Genomic DNA, 20186 nt, shown 5'->3' on the forward strand with positions numbered 1-20186 from the left:
AAGAAACAATAAATGTTGGAGAGGTTGTGGATAATGGGGAATCCTCTTACACTGTTGGTGGGAATGCAAGTTGGTACAGCCACTTTGGAAAACAGTGTGGCGGTTCCTCAAAAATTTAAAAATAGAGCTACCCTATGACCCAGCAATTGCACTACTGTGTATTTACCCCAAAGACACAGATGTACTGAAAAGAAGGGCCATATGCACCCCAATGTTCATAGCAGCAATGTCCACAATAGCCAAACTGGAAAGAGCTGAGATGCCCTTCAACAGACGAATGGATAAAGAAGATGTGGTCCATATATACAATGGAATATTACTCAGCCATCAGAAAGGATGAATACCCAATTTTTACCCAACATGGATGGGACTGGAGGAGATTATGCTAAGTGAAATAAGTCAAGCAGAGAAAGTCAATTATCTTATGGTTTCACTTATTTGTGGGACATAAGGAATAGCATGGAGGACATTAGGAGAAGGAAAAAATGAAGGGGGTGAAATTGGAGTGGGAGATGAACCATGAGAGACTACAGACTCTGAGAAACAAACTGAGGGTTTTAGAGGGGAGGGGGTTGGGGGGATGGGTTAACTCAGTGATGAGTATTAAAGAGGGCATGTATTGCATGGAGCACTGGGTGTTATACAAAAACAATGAATCATGGAACACTACATCAAAAACATAACATAATAAAATAAAATAATAAAATAAATAAATAATAAAATACAATAAAAAATAAAATAAAATAATAAAATAGAAGATAACACTTTCTAACTCATTTTATGGAGCCATAATTACACTAATACCAAAAACAAAACCAAGATTAGAAGAAACAAAACTTACAGAACAGTAATCCTTATGGACAAAGATGCAAACACACACAACCTAATATAAAAAAATCCAATGCAAAAATATATAAAAAGAATAATGTAGCATGACTGAGGTTTATTCCAAGTATGCAAAGCTGATTTTACATTAAAAAATTAATCAACTTATTTTGTCATATTAATTAAGAAGAAAACTCATATGATCATCCATCAAAATATGATATAAAAAACTCAAGTATAGCATTCATTCATGTTTAAAAATCTCAGCAGATTTGAAAGAGAAGGCAACTTATTTTTTTAAATTTAGGGTTATTTTTATTTATTTTATTATTATTTTTTAGAAGACAACTTCTTTAATCTGATTAATGGCATATACAAAAACTTTTCAAGCTAACATTATACTTAATAGTGAAATATGGATGTACTTCACCCTTTTGGCCCCATCGCTGCCATGCCCATATTGGAAACAAAGCAAGGATGTCTTTTCTCATTACTTCTTCAACATCCTACTCAAAATCATAGTGCAATAAGAAAATTAAAAAAAAAAAGGCATATATATTATACAGGTCTTTCACCCTTTTGGTTGAATTTATTCCTGGGTATTATTATTATTTAAATTATTATCTTAATTTATGATTTTGCTGCTTCATTATTAGTGTATAGAAATGCATTGGATTTCTGTACACTGATTTTGCATTCTGCAACCTTACTGATTTCACATATTAGTTCTAGTGGTTTTTTGGTAGAGTCTTTAGAGTTTTCTATATATATTATCATGCCATCTGCAAATAGTAAAAGTTTTACTTCTTCCTTACCAATTTGGATGCCTTCTTTCCTTTATCTTGTCTGATTGCTGTGGCTAGGACTTCCAGTAATACGTTGAATAAAAATGGTGAGAGTGGACATTCTTGTCTTATTCCTGACCTTAGGGGAAAAGCTCTCAGTTTTTCACCATTGACTATGTTGTTAGCTGTGAAAACTATAAAACACTGATCAAAGAAATTGAAGACAACACAAATAAATGGAAAGATATTCCATGCTCATAGATTAGAGGAACAAATATTAAAATGTCCATTACCCAAAGCAATCTATACATTTAATGCAATCCCTATCAAAATACGAAGATCATATTTCACAGAAATAGAACAAACAATTCTAAAATTTGTATGGAACCACAAAAGACCCCAAATAGCCAAAGCAATCTTAAGAAAAAGAAACAAAGCTGGAGGTATCACAATATCAGATTTCAAGTTGTATTGCAAAGCTATAATAATCAAAACAGTTTGGTACTGGCATAAAAACAGAGACATAGATCAATAGAACAGAATAGAAAGCCCAGATATAAACCCAGGATTTTATAGTAAATTAATCTTTGACAAAGGAAGCAAGAATATGCAATGAGAAAAAGTCTCTTTAACAAATTGTGTTGGGAAAACTGGACAACTACATGCAAAAGAATGATACTGGACCACTTCCTGAAACCATACACAAAAATAAACTTAAAATGGTTTAAACACCTAAATGTGAGACCTGAAACCATAAAAATTCCAGAAGAGAGCACAGGCAGTAATTTCTCTGACATCAGCTGTAACAGTATCTTTTTATATATGACTCCTGAAACAAGGGAAACAAAGGCAAAAATATATTATTGGGACTACATCAAAATAAAAAGCTTCTGCATAGGAAAGGAAACAACTAACAAAACTAAAAGACAACCTACTGAATGGAAGAAGAAATTTGCAAATACGTATCCAGTAAAGGGTTAGTATCCAAAATATATAAAGAACTTATACAAGTCAACACCAAAAAAAAAAAAAAACAAACCCCACAAATAATCCAGTTAAAAAAATGGGCAGAAGACATGAACAGACATTTCTCCAAAGAACAAGTCCAGATGACCAACAGTCACATGAAAAGATACTTAACACGCATCATCCGAAAATAAAAAAACCATATGAGATATCACCTCATACCTGTCAGAACTGCTAAAATCATCAACACAAGAAACAACAAGTGTTGGTCAGGATGTGGAGAAAAAGGAACCCTCATGCAATGCTGGTGGGGATGCAAACTGGTGTAGCCACTGTGGAAGACAGTATGAAGTTTCCTTAAAAAATTAAAAATAGAACTACCCTATGATCCAGCCATCAGACTATTGGTATTTACCCAAATAATACAAAAACACTAATTCAAAGGGACATATGCACACCCTATATTTATTGCAGCATTATATGCAACAGCCAAATTATGGAAACAGCCCAAGTATCCATCAATAGATGAATGAATAAAGAAGATGTGGTATATGAATATTATTCAGCCATAAAAAAGAACGAAATTTTGCTATTTGCAACAACATGGTTGGCTCTAGAGAATATAATGCTAAGCAAAATAAGCCAGAGAAAGACAAATACAATATGGTTTCATTCATATGTGGAATTTAAGAAACAAAAGAAATGAACACAGGAAAGAAAAAGAGACAAACCAAAAAATAGACTCTTAAATATAGAGAACAAACTGATGGTTACCAGTGGGGAGGTGGGTGAAGGGACTGGTGGAATAGATAAAGGGATTAAGTGTACACGTATCTTGATGAACACTGAGTAGTATATGGAATTGCTAGATCACCATACTGTACACCTGGAACTAATATAACACTGTATGTTAAGTACACAGGAATCAAAATATTTTTTAAAGATTTATTTATTTTAGAGAGAGAGAGAAAAAATGCATGAGTGGGGTGGGGGAGGGCAGAAGGAGAGAGAGAGGGAAAGCAGACTCTCCACTGAGTGGGGAGACCATCACGGGCTCAATCTCAGGACCCTGAGATCATAACCTGAACCAAAATCAAGTCAGATGCTTGACTGGAACCCCATGGAATAAAAATATTTTTTAAAAAAGCATATATATTGGAAGAGAAGAAACAAAACACTCTTGACAATAGTTAAAGAAGACATAATTTAATGGGGATATATATAGCATTTTCATGGCTGAAAAACTTAATATTGTTAAGATGTCAATTCTCCCCAAGTTGATCTGTGGATTTACCTCAGTCCCAATCACAATCCCAGCAGCATTTTATGTAGCTTTGAAAAATCTGATTCTAAAATACCCATGGAAATGCAATGGACCTAGAACAACTGAAACAGATTTGGGAAAAAAAAAAAATTGGAAGAATAATGCTAACTGATTTTAAGAATTGTTTTGAAGCCACAATAATGAATGAATGAATGAATGAATAGTATGCTATTGATTAATGTTCTAGAAAAAATAGATCAGTGGAATAGAATAGGGAATCTGGCAATAGAGCTGCATAAATATAAACTAATAGCTTTTGACAAAGTTGTAAAGCAGTTCAATGGAGAAAGAATAGTTTTCCCAAGAAACAGTGCTATAAAAGCTGGATGTCCATATGAAAAAAAATTAAACTTGAACTACACTCACACCTTACACAAAAATTAACCCCAAATTGATCATAGACCTAAATAGAAATGTAATTGTATAAAATATCTGGAAGAAAATATAGGAGAAAATTTGCATGACTTTGGGTTAGTAAAAGAATTTTTAAACATGATAATAAAAATATAATATGTAAAGAAAAAATGAATTGGGCTTTGTTAAAATTGAAAACTTTCAATCTGTGAAAAAAGTCACAGAATCAGAGAAAATATTTGTAAATCACATTTCTCACGAAGACCTTTTATTCAAAATATATAAAGGACAATAAGAAATAAAAATACTGGGGCACCTGAGTGCCTCAGTTGGTTAAGCGTCTGCCTTCGGCTCAGATCACGATCCCACATCGCGCTCCCTGCTCGGCAGGAAGCCTGCTTCTCCCTCTCCCGCTCCCCCTGCTTGTGTTCCCTCTCTCGCTGTCTCTCTCTCTGTCAAATCAGTAAATAAAAGCTTAAAAAAAAAGAAATAAAAAATACTGAATTAAAAAAATAGGTAAGCATTATAAACAGACATACTCCCAGTGAAGGTATGGTAAATAAGCATATGAAAAACTACTAATACCATTATACATAAAGAAATGCAAAGTAAAACTACAATGAATACATTGTTACTGCAATGCAAAACTGTACAGCCATTTTGGAGAAACAGTTTGTCAGTTTCTTATAATGTTAAACATACTCTTACCATATAACCTGGCAATCCCACTCCTAGATAATTCTCTAAGAGAAATGGAAACTTATCTTCACACAGAAACCTTAACTTGAGTTTTCATAGAAGCTTTCTTTGTAATTGGTAAGGGTTGGAAACAACGCAGATGTCCTTCAAACTGAATGAATAAACAAATTGTGGTACATTCATACAACAGACTGCTACTCAGCAATAGAAAGATAGAACTACTAATTCAAGCAAAACTTGGATACGTGTTAAATGCATTCTACTAAGTCAAAGAAGCTATATTCATAAGATTTCATAGTCTTTGATTCTATTTATATGACAATCTGGAAAAGGTGGAACTAGAGGAATGGAAAAACAGATGAATATTTGCCCGGATTTGAGGGTTTGGGGACGTGGTTGACTATAAATGGAAACTGTGGAGGGATTTTTGGTTGATGAAGGTCTTCTATAAGGAAATGTAGTATTGGATACATGATTCAAAACTCATACAACTGTATACCACAAAGAACATATTCTGCCACACATAAATTTAAATTTAACAAGATCAACTATAATGTAGAGGGAATCCAACAAGGAATGCAGATCGTAGCAAACAAATCTAAATTACAAATGAATCTTCTAACCACAGTAAAGTGGGTTGGGAGAAGAGACATGTCTTAACTTTGGCAAATAGGGTTTAACTGGATACTGGAAAGCTAAAGATGAAAAGAACCCAAACAATGTCCTGTTTTTGGCAAAATTGTTTCTCACAGGGCTGTGGCTTAGTACATTTTAAACTGTATGTATGCTAGTGTTCAACAAATAAGCACATTTTAGGTATTGATAGTCATGATTTTTACTGCTTGAGAAGTTATAAATAATAGAGGAGGATAAAATTTTGGTGCAGGGTTAGATTGAAGTTATCAATATGAAGATAGATAATAGCCAGAGAGAGACACACACACACAGACAGAAAGGTAGGTAGTGGATAGATGGATAGATAGATAGGTGGATAGGTAGATAGAGCTAAACATATACATATGTACAGACATAAATATAGATGTGTACAGATATATGGGTTAGTATCTTCACATATTTCACTGCTCTGTCATGTTAAAGAGCTTATAAACAGTGCTTCCACTGTAGAAATGAGCACACCTAGCATCCAGATCTCAGTTTTTAAATATTATTATTCAACTAAGGGAATCAGGACTCCTTGGAGGAGTGGTTAATTCCAGGACTGGGGCAGGGAAAAGTATAGTAGGCCATTTAGCACACTAGTGTACATTATATCTATTCTAGCAATTAGTTCCTACATCAGATTTTAGATTACATGGATTTGCTTTTGAATACTTTCTAAATATACAAAGATAATTAAATAGGAAATAAAAGGAAATAAACCTAGATCATAAAGCTGCACTCTTGCGTCTTTTTTAGGAGAGGGGATGAAGCATAATATTTGAAAGGGAAGCTGACTCACCTATTTCTTGTTATTGGCAGACAAGTTATAGATAACCCTGTGATTCTGAGAAGAGGTGTTATTTAATATTTACTTCCCTCTGCTAAATAAGTTAAATAACATTTTCTAAAACCATTTCCATCTCTTAAGCGTTTGAATTAGTCCCAATCAGTATTATACATAAGAAAAAGACCAAGTCCACGAAATTGTAAAATTAGAAGACATTTAGTATCTTGAAGGAAGGAGTATCATATCCATACACTGTCATCCTACTATTCACAATATCTGGGATGAAACAAAATAAGGACTGTAGGGAAGTGAGATCTCGAAGAGTTTCTAGTGGACACTAAGTTGTGAAGGTTCAGTGGTGAACTTGGTTGCACAAAAAAATTCTCATTTCAAAGCCAATAATTCGCCTATCTTGAGGGTTCATAAATCTGACCTTTTTTTTTTTTTGCTTTGAAGGGACTACTGTACTATGAATATTTACTTTTCTATATACAAGCTACATGATTAAACACAGCAGGTGATGAAAAGTACACAGAGGGTGTGTGTACCTCCAGGTACCAATGCCTCTATCGTACAGCACATCTGTCTGTTTTCTTACTTATCCTTTAAAACACTGACATTTTGAGATTGACGGCTAAATGACAGCCTAGAAGAATATGTATATATATTCAACATCTCTAAAGAATTGAACAATAATTCAAGAAGATTACTGTTGTAATGATGGCATCAACATAAGAATCATTCAACTATAAAATATAATGGTTCATATATATTTTTAAACCATTACTAATACACATTACTTAGAACAATGTGTCTACTGGGGTTAAAGTGTCTTTTATTTTAACTTAATAAATATTTCTACAATGCTTTCAATTCTGGCTTATTTAAAAATAAAATAGCACAAATGTTGCAATTAAGAAATACGATGATAAAATACATTAAGACATCTTGTTGCTTTTTTTTTTTTAAGATTTTATTTATTTTTTGACAGAGTGAGACACAGTGAGAGAGGGAACACAAGCAGGGGGAGTGGGAGAGGGAGAAGCAGGCTTCCCCTGGAGCAGGGAGCCTGATGCGGGGCTCGATCCCAGGACCCTGGGATCATGACCCGAGCAGAAGGCAGACGCTCAACGACTGAGCCACCCAGGTGCCCCCATCTTGTTGCTTTATTATAAATTGCCTCAAAATGAAGAGAAAAATCCATCCAAAGCAACCTCTGAGTAAAGTTGATTCCCATTTTATCTATAATATTTATAGTACATGAAACATATCTTATGTATAAATAGCCTATAATTACTTTTATGTTTTATACTTGATACTTTTCATACTCTTAACATTTTTTTCCTGTTTTTTTCCTAGCATAATAACCAGAATTTCTGAAGAACCTAAATAGAAGAGTAATTTAGAAAGAATATATTCATAATTATGTGTTGTGATAAGGTGGGATGTTGACAAAGAAAAATGGGTCTTAAGAGGCAGTTTTTTAAATGCCTGAATGAGAAAAACATGTCCACAAATTATAAGCAGAGGTTTTTTTTTTTTTAAGATTTTATTTATTTATTTGACAGAGAATGAGGGCACAAGCAGGGGGAGCAGCAGAAGGAGAGGGAGAAGCAGACTACCCACTGAGAAGGGGGCCCGATGTGGGGCTTGATCCCAGGACTCTGGGATCATGACCTGAGCCGAAGGCAGACGTTTAACTGACTGAGCCACAGAGATGCCCCTATAAGCAGAGTTTTAAGAATCTTTGGAGACAATTCAAAAGAGGCTGAGTCAGGGAGATTGATAGCATCAACTCTGAAATACTTTCTAAAAAAACCCTGCAATCCATTCTTTTTTGGTGAATCAAGCTAGGCTTTTCCTGATTACAAGGACTTTCTGCTGATAGAAGAAATCTATGGTGGATAGTGGGCTGGGTGTTGGTCTGAGAGGTGGTAATACAAAAGGAAAAATCAGTAAGTAATGCCCTCTAAATAGTGTCTTTCTATTTGCTTTCTCCATTCCACCTAGTCCCAGAAATATGACTCATTAAAATAACTATGAGTCTTATTGCTCAAACATAATTTCTTGACTTTAATCTTGTGATTTAACAAAAGAAGTATAGTTTTTAAAAGTGATTTGTGATAATCTGATGACTTTTTTTCTGTGCCATTTGTTAAATAGGTTGATTACTTAGAAAAAATAAAAATATAGTTAGTCATATTTTTTCTGTTGTGGCTTTTACAGCTTCCAAAGTTGTTTAAACTTGAAGAGGGTTTGGATTTAACCTAATGTTTATTTAAATGAGTGTACAGTAGTATGTTAATAGTAGAAATATAATGCCAAAATAACTTTCTGAATAACTTTAAATCATCTGGACACTCTGGCATGTAAGAGAAGTAAACAGATCTAGAGAGGAAAAAGTGGTATCATATCTTCCACAGGACCTATGTTCTGTATACTGTAAGCACTTTTGAAAATGGAAATGATTCTACAAATTTAAGTTTTATTATTGTTCTTGTTATTATGGTGAATGCTCTAAGAATTTGTAAACCAGGACCAAAATCTTTCTCACAATCGCCTCTTTAATGTTTTTACTTCCTACTTCATGACTTTGTTTAATTCTGGAGTAATGATGGTTCCTACATATCAGTGGAATACAGATTTCAATAATGCAGAGGTTTTGACAATCATATTCACTGTTGTGTCCCTAGTACCTAGAATTGAGTGCAGAGATGGAAGTAGGGAGACCAGGTAGGAAGCTGTTTCATAAAGTGGTAAGTGATGATAATGGTAGCTTGGACCAGGGTAGTTGTAGTGAAAGTGGTGAGAGGTGGTCAGATAATGAATATATTGTGAATGTAGAGCCAAAAGATTTTGATAAATAGTCTGTTTTTAAGATATGAGAGAAAGAGAGGAATCAGAGATAACTTATGCTGAGTTGAGATACAAATTCAAGGAAGACTGTGTGTATACGTTGCAGTTAAACCATTATATTGGATATAATGACAAAAGGAGAGGCTATAAATAGGAAAAAGAAAAGTTTCAAGAATTGAAACCTGGAACATTCTTGGCAAAGGAGACTGTGTCAAACAACACTCACATATAAGATGAAAAATGAGACCTGGGCATGGGATTCAGGCACATGGAGGTCATTGCTTATGTTCATAAGGACAGTTTAGGTGAAGTGGGTTTGGGTGAAAACGATTTAAAGGGGATTCAGAGAATTGGAGGAGAGGAATTGAATACAATGAATGCATTGCACTTTTGAGGAATTTTGCCATAAAAAGGCGATTCTGGTAGTAGCTGGTGAGGGAGGAAAGTGGGATTATGAAAATTTTAGCATGGTAGAAGCTATTTACAAATAAAGATTATGCTGAGTTTAAGAAACTATATTTCCATTAATGAAACTTCTGATGTTATTCAAATTTATTAATAAATTTTATGAATAGTTGCATACATATATGTGTGTTTGTGTGTATATGTGTGTGTGAATGATTGACCACATATATGTGTGTATATGTAAACTTAAATAAGAAACTTAACTTCATTTCTAGAAGTAGTGCATTGGGTTGCTAAAGGCCAGGGTTTTTGAGTTAGAGTAGGGTTAAAGCGTGGGAACTGCTACTAAATAAACACTAATACCAGCATACCTTTTTGGAGTACTGTTTATGCTTCAAGTCTCCTTAGTGCTTTATCTACCACTTAATTCTCAAGAGGTTCTTATAATATAGGTGCTATTATCACATCCATTTCACAGGAAAACTGAGATGCAGAAAGATTAAGTAAATTGTTCTCAGTCATATAGATCCTATGGGGTAAAGCTGGCTCAGACTTTATGTTTCATTACTATTCTACAGTTGTATTTGCTCAGCCTTTACATTTAAAAGCAATCTATAGCTATTATAAGAGGGCTTAAAACAATTAACAGCGTGATTATATATCGCTTTAAGGAAAAAGTTACTACATTTAATTTTTCCAGTCCAATTCAACAGAGGGTTCAGTAAAAGTTGAAGCATAACCAGCATGATTCATAACTTTTGTTGAATCAAAGTGTGTAAAGTTCAGACAATGTAGTCTTGTGATAGTAGAAAGCAATCTAAAGTATGAATAACCTTTTATTAATATTTGTTCAGTAAGTCATATTGCAGATAAATAATCAAAGTCAGATTTCTTGGATGGAAGTTTTTCTCTCAGGAATACCCTTCAATAGGAAAAGGCTGCTTTAAAAATAATCTTGCCTAATCAACAGCTTCTGCTCCCATGGGAGGTCCTCTCAGCTTGCAATCACTCTTGGATAGAATGCCCTGAATTTGTTTCTGATTTACTGAGTGCTCTTCCTTCACTGCTAAGTACCAATGCATTTACTCCATATTAGTTGGGCTAAAATGCAGACCATTATGTTGCCCACACTAGACATTGCCTAAATTGCTGTTGTTTGGCTTTGGTGCTCTTTGGGGAGCCATTCTAGGGACAAATTTATGAGTAAGAGCATCTTTGTTAAGTTACTGCTGTTAATTTTCTGCCTCTTAATTGGGTTCCCAAAGGACCTATTTTTTGCTTTGTAGCATGAAGTCAGTAATTATGTAGGATAATCACACCTAGGCATTTTCCCCTTTTTTTGTGTGTTAGAAATGGTTTTGGTGTTAGACAGGATCCTGCATCACTACTTCCTGGTTTTTCACTTGGAGGAAAGTAATGACCTTCTCTAAACCTCAGTATATTCACGTGGACAATGGGAATACTTTCCTTGAAGGTTGTGAAGACTAAAAATAATATATTATAAAACCACTGAACAGAATATCTGGTGTTTCCAAAAGAAGTTTTAAAACTTTTGCATGTTAAATGGTATTTTTGTGAAAAGATTTGCTGTGACAGTTAAATTAGACAAAGTGTGCAAAGCTCCTGATGTCTAGTAGAGATTCAGATAATTTTAATAATTGTTTCTCTACTTTAGGTATAATGCATAATGTTAATTCAGATATGGACTATGATATCAGTATGTTTTATTGCTTGTAATACTCCTACAATTAATATTTTTCTATCAATCAATAAATATGGTAGAAATAGGAAAGTTGTTGAAAAGATTGGAAAAAGAAGAGGATTAAAGTTTACTTTGAGTCAAAAAGGAAGAGTATAATCAAATAAATCAAGCCATAGTAAATAAAATGCTACTATATAAAAAAGGGGATCGGTTAATGATGAAACAGGACATAAACAGCCAACAATTTCACTAGAAGAATCAGGCCAATATATTTGGATGAGGCAGTATATTATAGTGGGTAAGAGCTCAAATTATAATGATATAGGGATGACTGGCTTTGGATCCTGGCTTTGGCAAATGTATATATGTATATTTGGGATTCAAGCACATGGAGGCACATTATATATATATAAGTTATATATATAATTTAAATATTTAATAATTAAAGAAGTACATTTATTATTATAATTGATAATTATATAAATATGATTAAATAATTATAAATATAATGAATAATAATATTAATAAATTTAATAATTTATATATTATATAAAATATATATTTATATATAATTAACATTCTACAGTGCAATTTCCCTCAATGTAGGAGGCATATTGTAATAGCATCTTCCTGAAAGGTGATTTATATCTGACTAATTAATAAAACAATTCCAGGCTTGCCATAATCATTTAATTAAATCTTGCTTTCAATAGACAGTCTTATGGTCAAGCACATAAGTAAAATACACTTATTGCATTAAAGGTAAATTTACCTTCTTAATGTAACTAACCCACTTAAACTACTTTAATCATTAAGGGTTATCTACCTCCATAATTATAGGAAGTAATTTGAAAGGATTACATATAATTATTTCTTTCAGAAATGCAACTACTTTTCTATCACTCTTGCCTCTTGCTTGACTTATATTTAAATTTTCTATATTTTTAATTGATTCTAATGAATTACCTCAGTGGCTTTCAAAAATGGTCACATATTTATATCAAGCATATAAGTTCAGATGTCATAATTGAATAGAAACTTCTCAGTAGAGGACCTACGAGTATATTTTTAAGAAGCAACCTAGTCAGTAATCATCCACACCAAAATATGAGTACCAATGCATTTGCTCCATATTAGTTGGGCTAAAATGCAGACCATTATATTGCCCACACTAGACATTGCCTAAATTGCTGTTGTTTGGCTTTGGTGCTCTTTGGGGATCAAAGAGATAGATAGATAGACAGATAGATAGATAGATAGATAGATAGATAGATATGAGAACTTCTGCTTTATTGCCTATGGAAGAGCTTGTCTTTTGCTTGAGAACACCAAACTCAAAATGGAGATTAAACAGATGAACTTAACCTCAACTGTTGGTCTCTTTAATACCAAATTCTAATCACCTGGGCCATATATTTCAAGATAATAAATAATTGCCTTAAAATATAATAACATTGATTATGTAAAACAATTTTATCATCAAAATGTGCTTTTGGATAGATATGGATAGATATCTGATAGATATCTGAAATACATAGATCAGTATCTATGTATTTAGGTAATACATAAAACCTAACATTTATCTCTTAAATGATCAAAAATACTTAAAATGAATATTTAAGCTTGTTCAAATCCAACTCTTTAGTCTCTCATATTCTTTATCAGCTCCAGAACCATAGCCAATCATTGCATTTTTAAAAAATCTTGTCATTGTCATAACTTTTAATATTCCTTGGAATATAACTTAAATATTCTCTAAATGTTCCTTTCATAAATTGGCATATACAGCATACAGGATATAATATTATTTCCAAATAATTATACTTGAATGAATAGAAAGGGAGAAAACAGTAACTTTTTACAAATTAAATCATTTACCATGCTGGTCTGAATTACCTCATGACACATTTCTCTTTGATGAAATGTAACTGCTGCACAATTAATAAAACAGTAATGATAAGTTTCAACTGCCTATGAGATCCTAGAATCTCAAGATGAAATTAAGCTTCTTAAGGCAACAGTGATGAAAATTGGCCCTTTTTTTGATTCTCATTTGATATTTAATTTGAAAGACAAAATAAATAAAATTTTCTTGGAAATTAATACTTTTTTAAATGAGTAAATAATATTATTTTTGTGCCAAAGTTTAACCAAATAATTGTGATTTTTTTGCATAAAAAATTGCAGTAAAAATAAGAAGCTTCCTGAAAGTATTTTTTATTATATAGATTCAAAAAATTGTCATCAACACAGAACACAATTACATATAATTTCTAAGACCATGTGAAATGGCTATCTTTTTTGAAATGTACATTTAGATAACTCAGTGTATATGTCAGCTCTTCGAAAGTTTGTGGACTATTAGAGCAGTTGGATCAAAATGATTCAGGTAAGAAAAAATACTAAACTGAGTTATACATTGCTTAAATTCAACAGATAATCATTCAAAAATAAACTATTTTCTGAAGAGATCATAGATTTAAAATAAAAATTAACAATCACATTTATTTTTAGTTTCTTTTTTTTAAAAGATTTTATTTATTTGACAGAGAGAGCCACAAGTAGGCAAAGTGGCAGGCAGAGGGAGAGGGAGAAGCAGGCTCCCTGCTGCGCAGAGAGCCTAATGCGGGGCTCCATCCCAGGACTTGGGATCACGACCTGAGCTGAAGGCAGACGTCCAACTGACTGAGCCACCCAGGTGCCCCTATTTTTGGTTTCTTACAGAAATACATATGGGGAAAAATCTTATAACTTTAGTGAAAATTTGAAGTCAGTTTATTTATGAAAGTAATGGCGTCTAAATTGCCTTTTTGGAATAATAAATTACTTCAAAATTAGCATAGGTTGAGATTTAATAATATAACTTTGCTTAATAGTTATATTGAACATCTACTAATTAAAAATTTAATGAAAATAAATTAAAACATCAATATTTCCTGATGAAAATGTCAAGCACCACACATGAAATTTTATAAATAAGGTTCAAATCTCCAAAGACTGGAAAAGTTTTATAAAAATAGTCATTATACTTACATAGTCTCCACAGAACATTTTGATGATAGTGGTTAACTTCAGAGTAGAACGAGAGAGTTTTAGTAAGTGATCAATTGCATAGGCTTGTTTTCCTATGTAGCTAGAAAGAATTGAAGTTCACTGTTCAATCAAATTTATATGTCTACCGTTCACCTCAGTTTCTCAGGAAGGAAAAGGTAGGGTCAATTCTGGATACAGCATGTCTCAAGATACAGTATTTACACTGAGCTATCAGTCATAGGTGCGTAGGTAGAATTGTTGCATAAAATAAATAGAAACACTGGTCCTGTGTTGATTTAAGAAACATACATTAGCCAACCAATGAAAGAAGTGTAATCTTAAGAAAAAGTAGATGACTTATGGAAAGGTAGAGTTGATTAACCACAAAGTTAATGATTTATTTTCTGCTCTATCATTTTTAGATACTCTTTCAGGTACTCTGGCCCCTAGCTTCATGTTTCAAATTGCTAAGTTCTTTGTGCATCTATACTTGATTCAGTAGTATTTTTAACTACTGTGTATCTGGTCATAAATTTAAAAATAATGTATTTTTTACATTATTTTTTACATATATTTTACATTATTAATTCAAGGTCAGAATTGAATACCCAGCAATAAGTCTTTGGAGAAACCATATATATTCACTATCATTTTCACACTTCATATATATTTTCATTTTAATATTTAGTTTTATTACATTTTAAGGAAACAATTTAAAAAATACCTTCAAATTCTAATACATTTTTAGGAAATATCTATCCCCATAAGTTTCATACATTATTCCAGATACCACAAAATAAATGTGTATTATATCATTTTACTGCCATTTAGTGAACAACACAGTGTTCATTTAGTCTGTAAAAAATTTTTAAAGATTTTGAAAGTGAATTACAGATAAATAACTTTTGGTTGAAAGAACATAAAATTACAATATGTATCAGTGGATCAGCATCCATAACTACTTTGTCCAAAATCAATCTGATGTTAAAATATGGATAAAAATCATTAAGCAGGATATCTTAATATAATGTGTAATATAAAATGTAATGTAAATATGTAATGTAATGTAATGTAAAATATCTGATGCCTGCAGCATCAATTCATAAGACTCTGATTAATAAATTAATAATATACTTGGTACCATGTAACATGTAAAGAAGCATTATGCCTGCTTTTGAAGAAGTTATAATCTAATAAATCATTCTACAAAACGTATGCGTACACATGTATGTATGTATATCTGTGCCTGTGTCTGTATTTGTCTTATGTTTTCTCTGTGTATATTTAAAAAGCATATAGTAATTACTAAATAACTTTATACTTGTATGTATAGGATTCAAAATTAAAAGCAAAGGAAAATGAGTTTTTCAACTAAAAGTATCATTTTCTTTCTTTTTAAAAAAGATTTATTTAGGGTGACTGGGTGGCTCAGTCGTTAAGCGTCTGCCTTCGGCTCAGGTCATGATCCCAGGGTCCTGGGATCGAGCCCTGCATCGGGCTCCCTGCTCGGCGGGAAGCCTGCTTCTTCCTCTCCCACTCTCCCTGCTTGTGTTCCCTCTCTCGCTGTGTCTGTCAAAAAATAAATAAAATCTTTAAAAAAATAAAAAGATTATTTATTTTAGAGAGAGAGAGAGCACTAGCAGGGGGTGGGGCACAGGGAGAGGGAGAGACTCTTCAAGCAGACTCTGTGCCGAGCATGCAGCCTGACACGAGGCTCAATCCCAGGACCATATGGGATCATGACCTGAGCTAAAATCCAGAGTCGGCCACTTAACTGACTGATCCGCCCAGGTTCTCCCATTTTATTTCTTATGATTATTTTCAAAAGTTGTGTGATTTGTGGCTCTAATTATAGACTAAGTATGTTAATGTGAAATGAAAATTTTCAAAATATTTGAGGCCAACATATTTTCTCTAATAGTATCAGATAATTGAGAGAAAAGAGATTCGGTAATATTTCCTAATTTCCTTCCAGACAATGATTGTTTTTACTCATCATTACTTTATGACTTAGCTTTTTAAAAAATAAACTCAATTAAGACTATGATGTCTGGGATTTGCTTTATAACACTTCATGCAAAAAAGATGTGGTACATATTAATCCAGTATGGCAAAATCTTGGAAGTTGTTGAAGAGATGGTAGTCCATTAGACAATTCTAATTTTGTTTATATTTGAAAATTTTCATAATAATTTTTTAAAGTTTGAGTTTAACTTATTTACTCATTTAAATACGATTTGAGTATCTAATATATGGAAAGTAAGAAATGCTAACAATAGTTGAGTTTTTACTCTATATTAGGCACTATTTCAAGCAAATTTACCCATATAAGTGAATTTAATTCTTACAATAACTCTATGGGCTAGGTACTATTACCCATATTTTCATGAGGGGAATATTGAGGTACTATGTAGTCAGAAAACTTGCCTAAAATCACACCCTAAGCAGTGCTTCAGTGGAAATTTGAGCCTAGGTAGTCCAGCATCAGAACCTACAACCTCAAACTCTGTGCTATGCAGGTATTCTGTTAAGAAGTAAGAGAAGACAACAAATACATAGAACAAAATTTAAAAGCATATTTCTTGATTCAAAGGTATTTATATTTTGGTAGATAGGTAAAATTCATAGAACACAAGATGGGAAATGATAAGTACTATAAGCAAGTTGCAGAATATATTATGTACAATTTCATAAAAAGCAAATTACTATAGGCTGCAAGTAAAGCAAGAAGTAGCATTTGAAATGTGGCTTAGAAGTACAGAAAGAGTCTTCCAGTAGAGAAACCAAGAAACAAACACTCAGGGATAGAGTAAGGAGGTGGGAGGTCTGAAGTGTGTATATGTGGATAAATCCAAAGGCAGGTGGATTAGTTAGAAAAGCATAGAAAAGTGTGGCAAATATTAGTAGTACCCACTAATAATTGCTTAAGTTAGAGAGGTACATTGACCTGAATACCAGGTATGTTGTAGGTTATGTTATTGTTCATGATCATTCACTTTCTTCATTTCTGTTATATGTATATACTTTTATGTACCTTTGATTTTGGGTTTAGTCACGTGACCTGCTTCAACCAAATGGGTATGACCAGGTGGTGTACATCTGAGCACAGGCTTTTAGATAAGTGGAGATTTTCTGCTGCTCTTTTCTATTGCTTCTGCTCTCTGGCACCATTCTCTGCCAGAATGGTAGAAGCTTAAATGAGAAGCCAGTGGAAGTAGGCCATAGGAAATCCACAACCTCTTCAATCTGCAGTAGCTAACTAAGGCAATCCCAGTATGGGCAATATTTGTCATGCTGTTCTGGCTGGAAGCCATTCAACAGTAAACTTCTGATTTTTTATTTTTGAAAACCATTCACCAGGCAATCTTCTAGATAAAATTTGAATTCTTGTATGGTATGCCATACCAAACCATCACTTAATCCTCCTAGGAGTCAAATTTTATATCATTCATTCGATTTATTAGCAAATATTTATTAGGTAACTAATATGTGCCTGGAAATGTACTAGGTGCTTGGGGTACTTCACTGAACAAGACAAAGATTCCTGTCTTGTGGTGCTTATATTTATTAATTAATAATTTAGAATTTTAATTTTATACATGACTCCAAAAATGGGTTATTAATGTAAGTTGTTTAATATAAATTTTATATACTTGTATAATAATACTGCCTCCTGGAGCACTACAGAATATCTAAAAACAACAATTGTAAGAAGGTGGCTATAAATAGAACAAATTTCCTTCCAGTTAGACAGTGATTTTGTCTCAATATTCCCTAATGAATATTTAAAAAAATTTTTTTAAAGATTTTATTTATTTATTTGTCAGAGAGAGAGAGAAAGAACATAAAGCAGGGAGAGCAGAAGGCAGAGGGAGAAACAGTCTCTCCGCTGAGCAAGGAGCCCGATGTGGGACTCGATCCCAGGACCCTGGGATCATGACCTGAGCTGAAGGCAGACGCTTAACTGACTGAGCCACCCAGGCATCCCCCGATGAATATTTTTGTAATTCTTATTTATGTATTTGAGAGAGAGAGAGAGTGCATGAGCAGGGGGAGGGACAAAGGGAGAGGGAGAAACAGACTCCCTGCTGAGCAGGGAGCCCAAGAAGTGGGGGTGCTCAAGGCCAGCTTGAGGCCGGGCTGGATCTCAGGAGGCTGAGCTCATGACCTGAGCCGAAGGCAGACATTTAACTGACTCATTCACCCAGGTGCCCCTTCCCTAATGAATCTTGAAGAACTATGTACCTCTTTATCATTTTTAAAGGTGTCATATAAATATTTTAATTCAAGATTAGATAGTTGCAATTTATCTTTTTACTCTTCTAAAAAATGCACTGAGATCCAAATACCATAGCAATTCCATTCCCACTATCATTTAAAAAACATATAATAAGCTCTTATTTAACAGTTGAATATTCTGCGTCCTTCCTCTGCCTCTCTGAACTCCTATTTCCATTCGACTTCCCTTTTAGATGTTTATCATGAGGTAATTTATGTTTGTATATCTTTTGGAGAGGTCATCTTATTAAATTATGTGTATATATTTTTTTTCTCTAAGCTTGCCTGTAAAGGTTTTCGTTTAAATCTTTAAGCCACTAGTTCTTTTCCACTAATCTTTGTTATTTTTATAAACAGCTTTAAATTGTCTACAATTAACTGCATCCATTTGAAGTATATTATTTTCTAATTTTTGGAGGTATATACATCTGTGAAACTAAAACCACAATCAGGATTCAAAACATTTCCATCACCCACAAAGGTGTTCCCATATCCCTTTGTAGTTTCTCCCTCCACCCATCTCTTGCCCTAGGCAACCACTGATTTGTTTTTTGGCAACTATAGATTAGTTTGCTTTATCTAGAATTCCATATAAATGGAATCATATGATATGTATTCTCTTTGGTCTGAATTTTTTCAGTAGACTATTTTTGAGATTGATTCATGTGTATATCAAGAGTTCATTCCTTTTATTGTTAATATTCCATTGTATGGATATACTACATATTTTTTACTCATTTACCTGTTGATCACCTGGTTGTTGCATAAATAAGCATGCCTTTAAGCCAACATTTGACATTATCATCTCTTAAAATTTTAGTTTAATAACTGTGGTTATATCACATTATGCTTCTCTTTTTTTTTATTATGTTATGTTAATCACTATATATTACATCATTAGTTTTTGATGTAGTGTTCCACGATTCATTGTTTGCATATAACACCCAGTGCTCCATTCAGTACGTGCCCTCTTTAATACCCATCACCAGGCTAACCCATCCCCCCACCCCAGAACCCTCAGTTTGTTTCTCAGAGTCCATAGTCTCTCATGGTTCGTCTCCCCCTCTGATTCCCCTCCTTCATTTTTCACTTCCTGCTATCTTCTTCTTCCTCTTCTTCTTTTTTTTAACATATAATGTATTGTTTGTTTCAGAGGTACAGGTCTGTGATTCAACAGTCTTACACAATTCACAGTGCTCACCATAGCACATACCCTCCCCAATGTGTATCACCCAGCCACCCCATCCCTCCCACCCCCCACCACTCCAGCAACCCTCAGTGTGTTTCCTGAGATTAAGAGTTCCTCACATCAGTGAGGTCATATGATACATGTCTTTCTCTGATTGACTTATTTCGCTCAGTGTAATACCCTCCAGTTCCATCCACGTTGTTGCAAATGGCAAGATCTCATTCCTTTTGATGGCTGCATAATATTCCATTGTGTATATATACCACTTCTTCTTTATCCATTCATCTGTCGATGGACATCTTGGCTCTTTCCATAGTTTGGCT

The 20186-nt window shown here is 33.4% G+C and overlaps 1 protein-coding gene across 1 annotated transcript in view; it reads right to left on the reverse strand.

Annotated features, from left to right (window-relative positions):
* The window catches only part of ANXA10 (annexin A10), a 105400-nt gene extending 90519 nt beyond the window's left edge, over positions 1-14881 (reverse strand). Inside the window, exon 1 of the mRNA XM_081812920.1 lies at positions 14397-14881. Within this exon, the coding sequence (XP_081669046.1) occupies positions 14397-14414 (18 nt within the window). The 5' untranslated portion in view covers positions 14415-14881. The remainder of the gene's footprint in view (positions 1-14396) is intronic.
* Between the last annotated feature and the right edge of the window lie 5305 nt (positions 14882-20186).

The sequence above is a fragment of the Leptonychotes weddellii genome, chromosome 2, assembly GCF_054177405.1.
Source record: "Leptonychotes weddellii isolate Sample4059 chromosome 2, ASM5417740v2, whole genome shotgun sequence".
Lineage (NCBI taxonomy): Eukaryota > Metazoa > Chordata > Mammalia > Carnivora > Phocidae > Leptonychotes > Leptonychotes weddellii.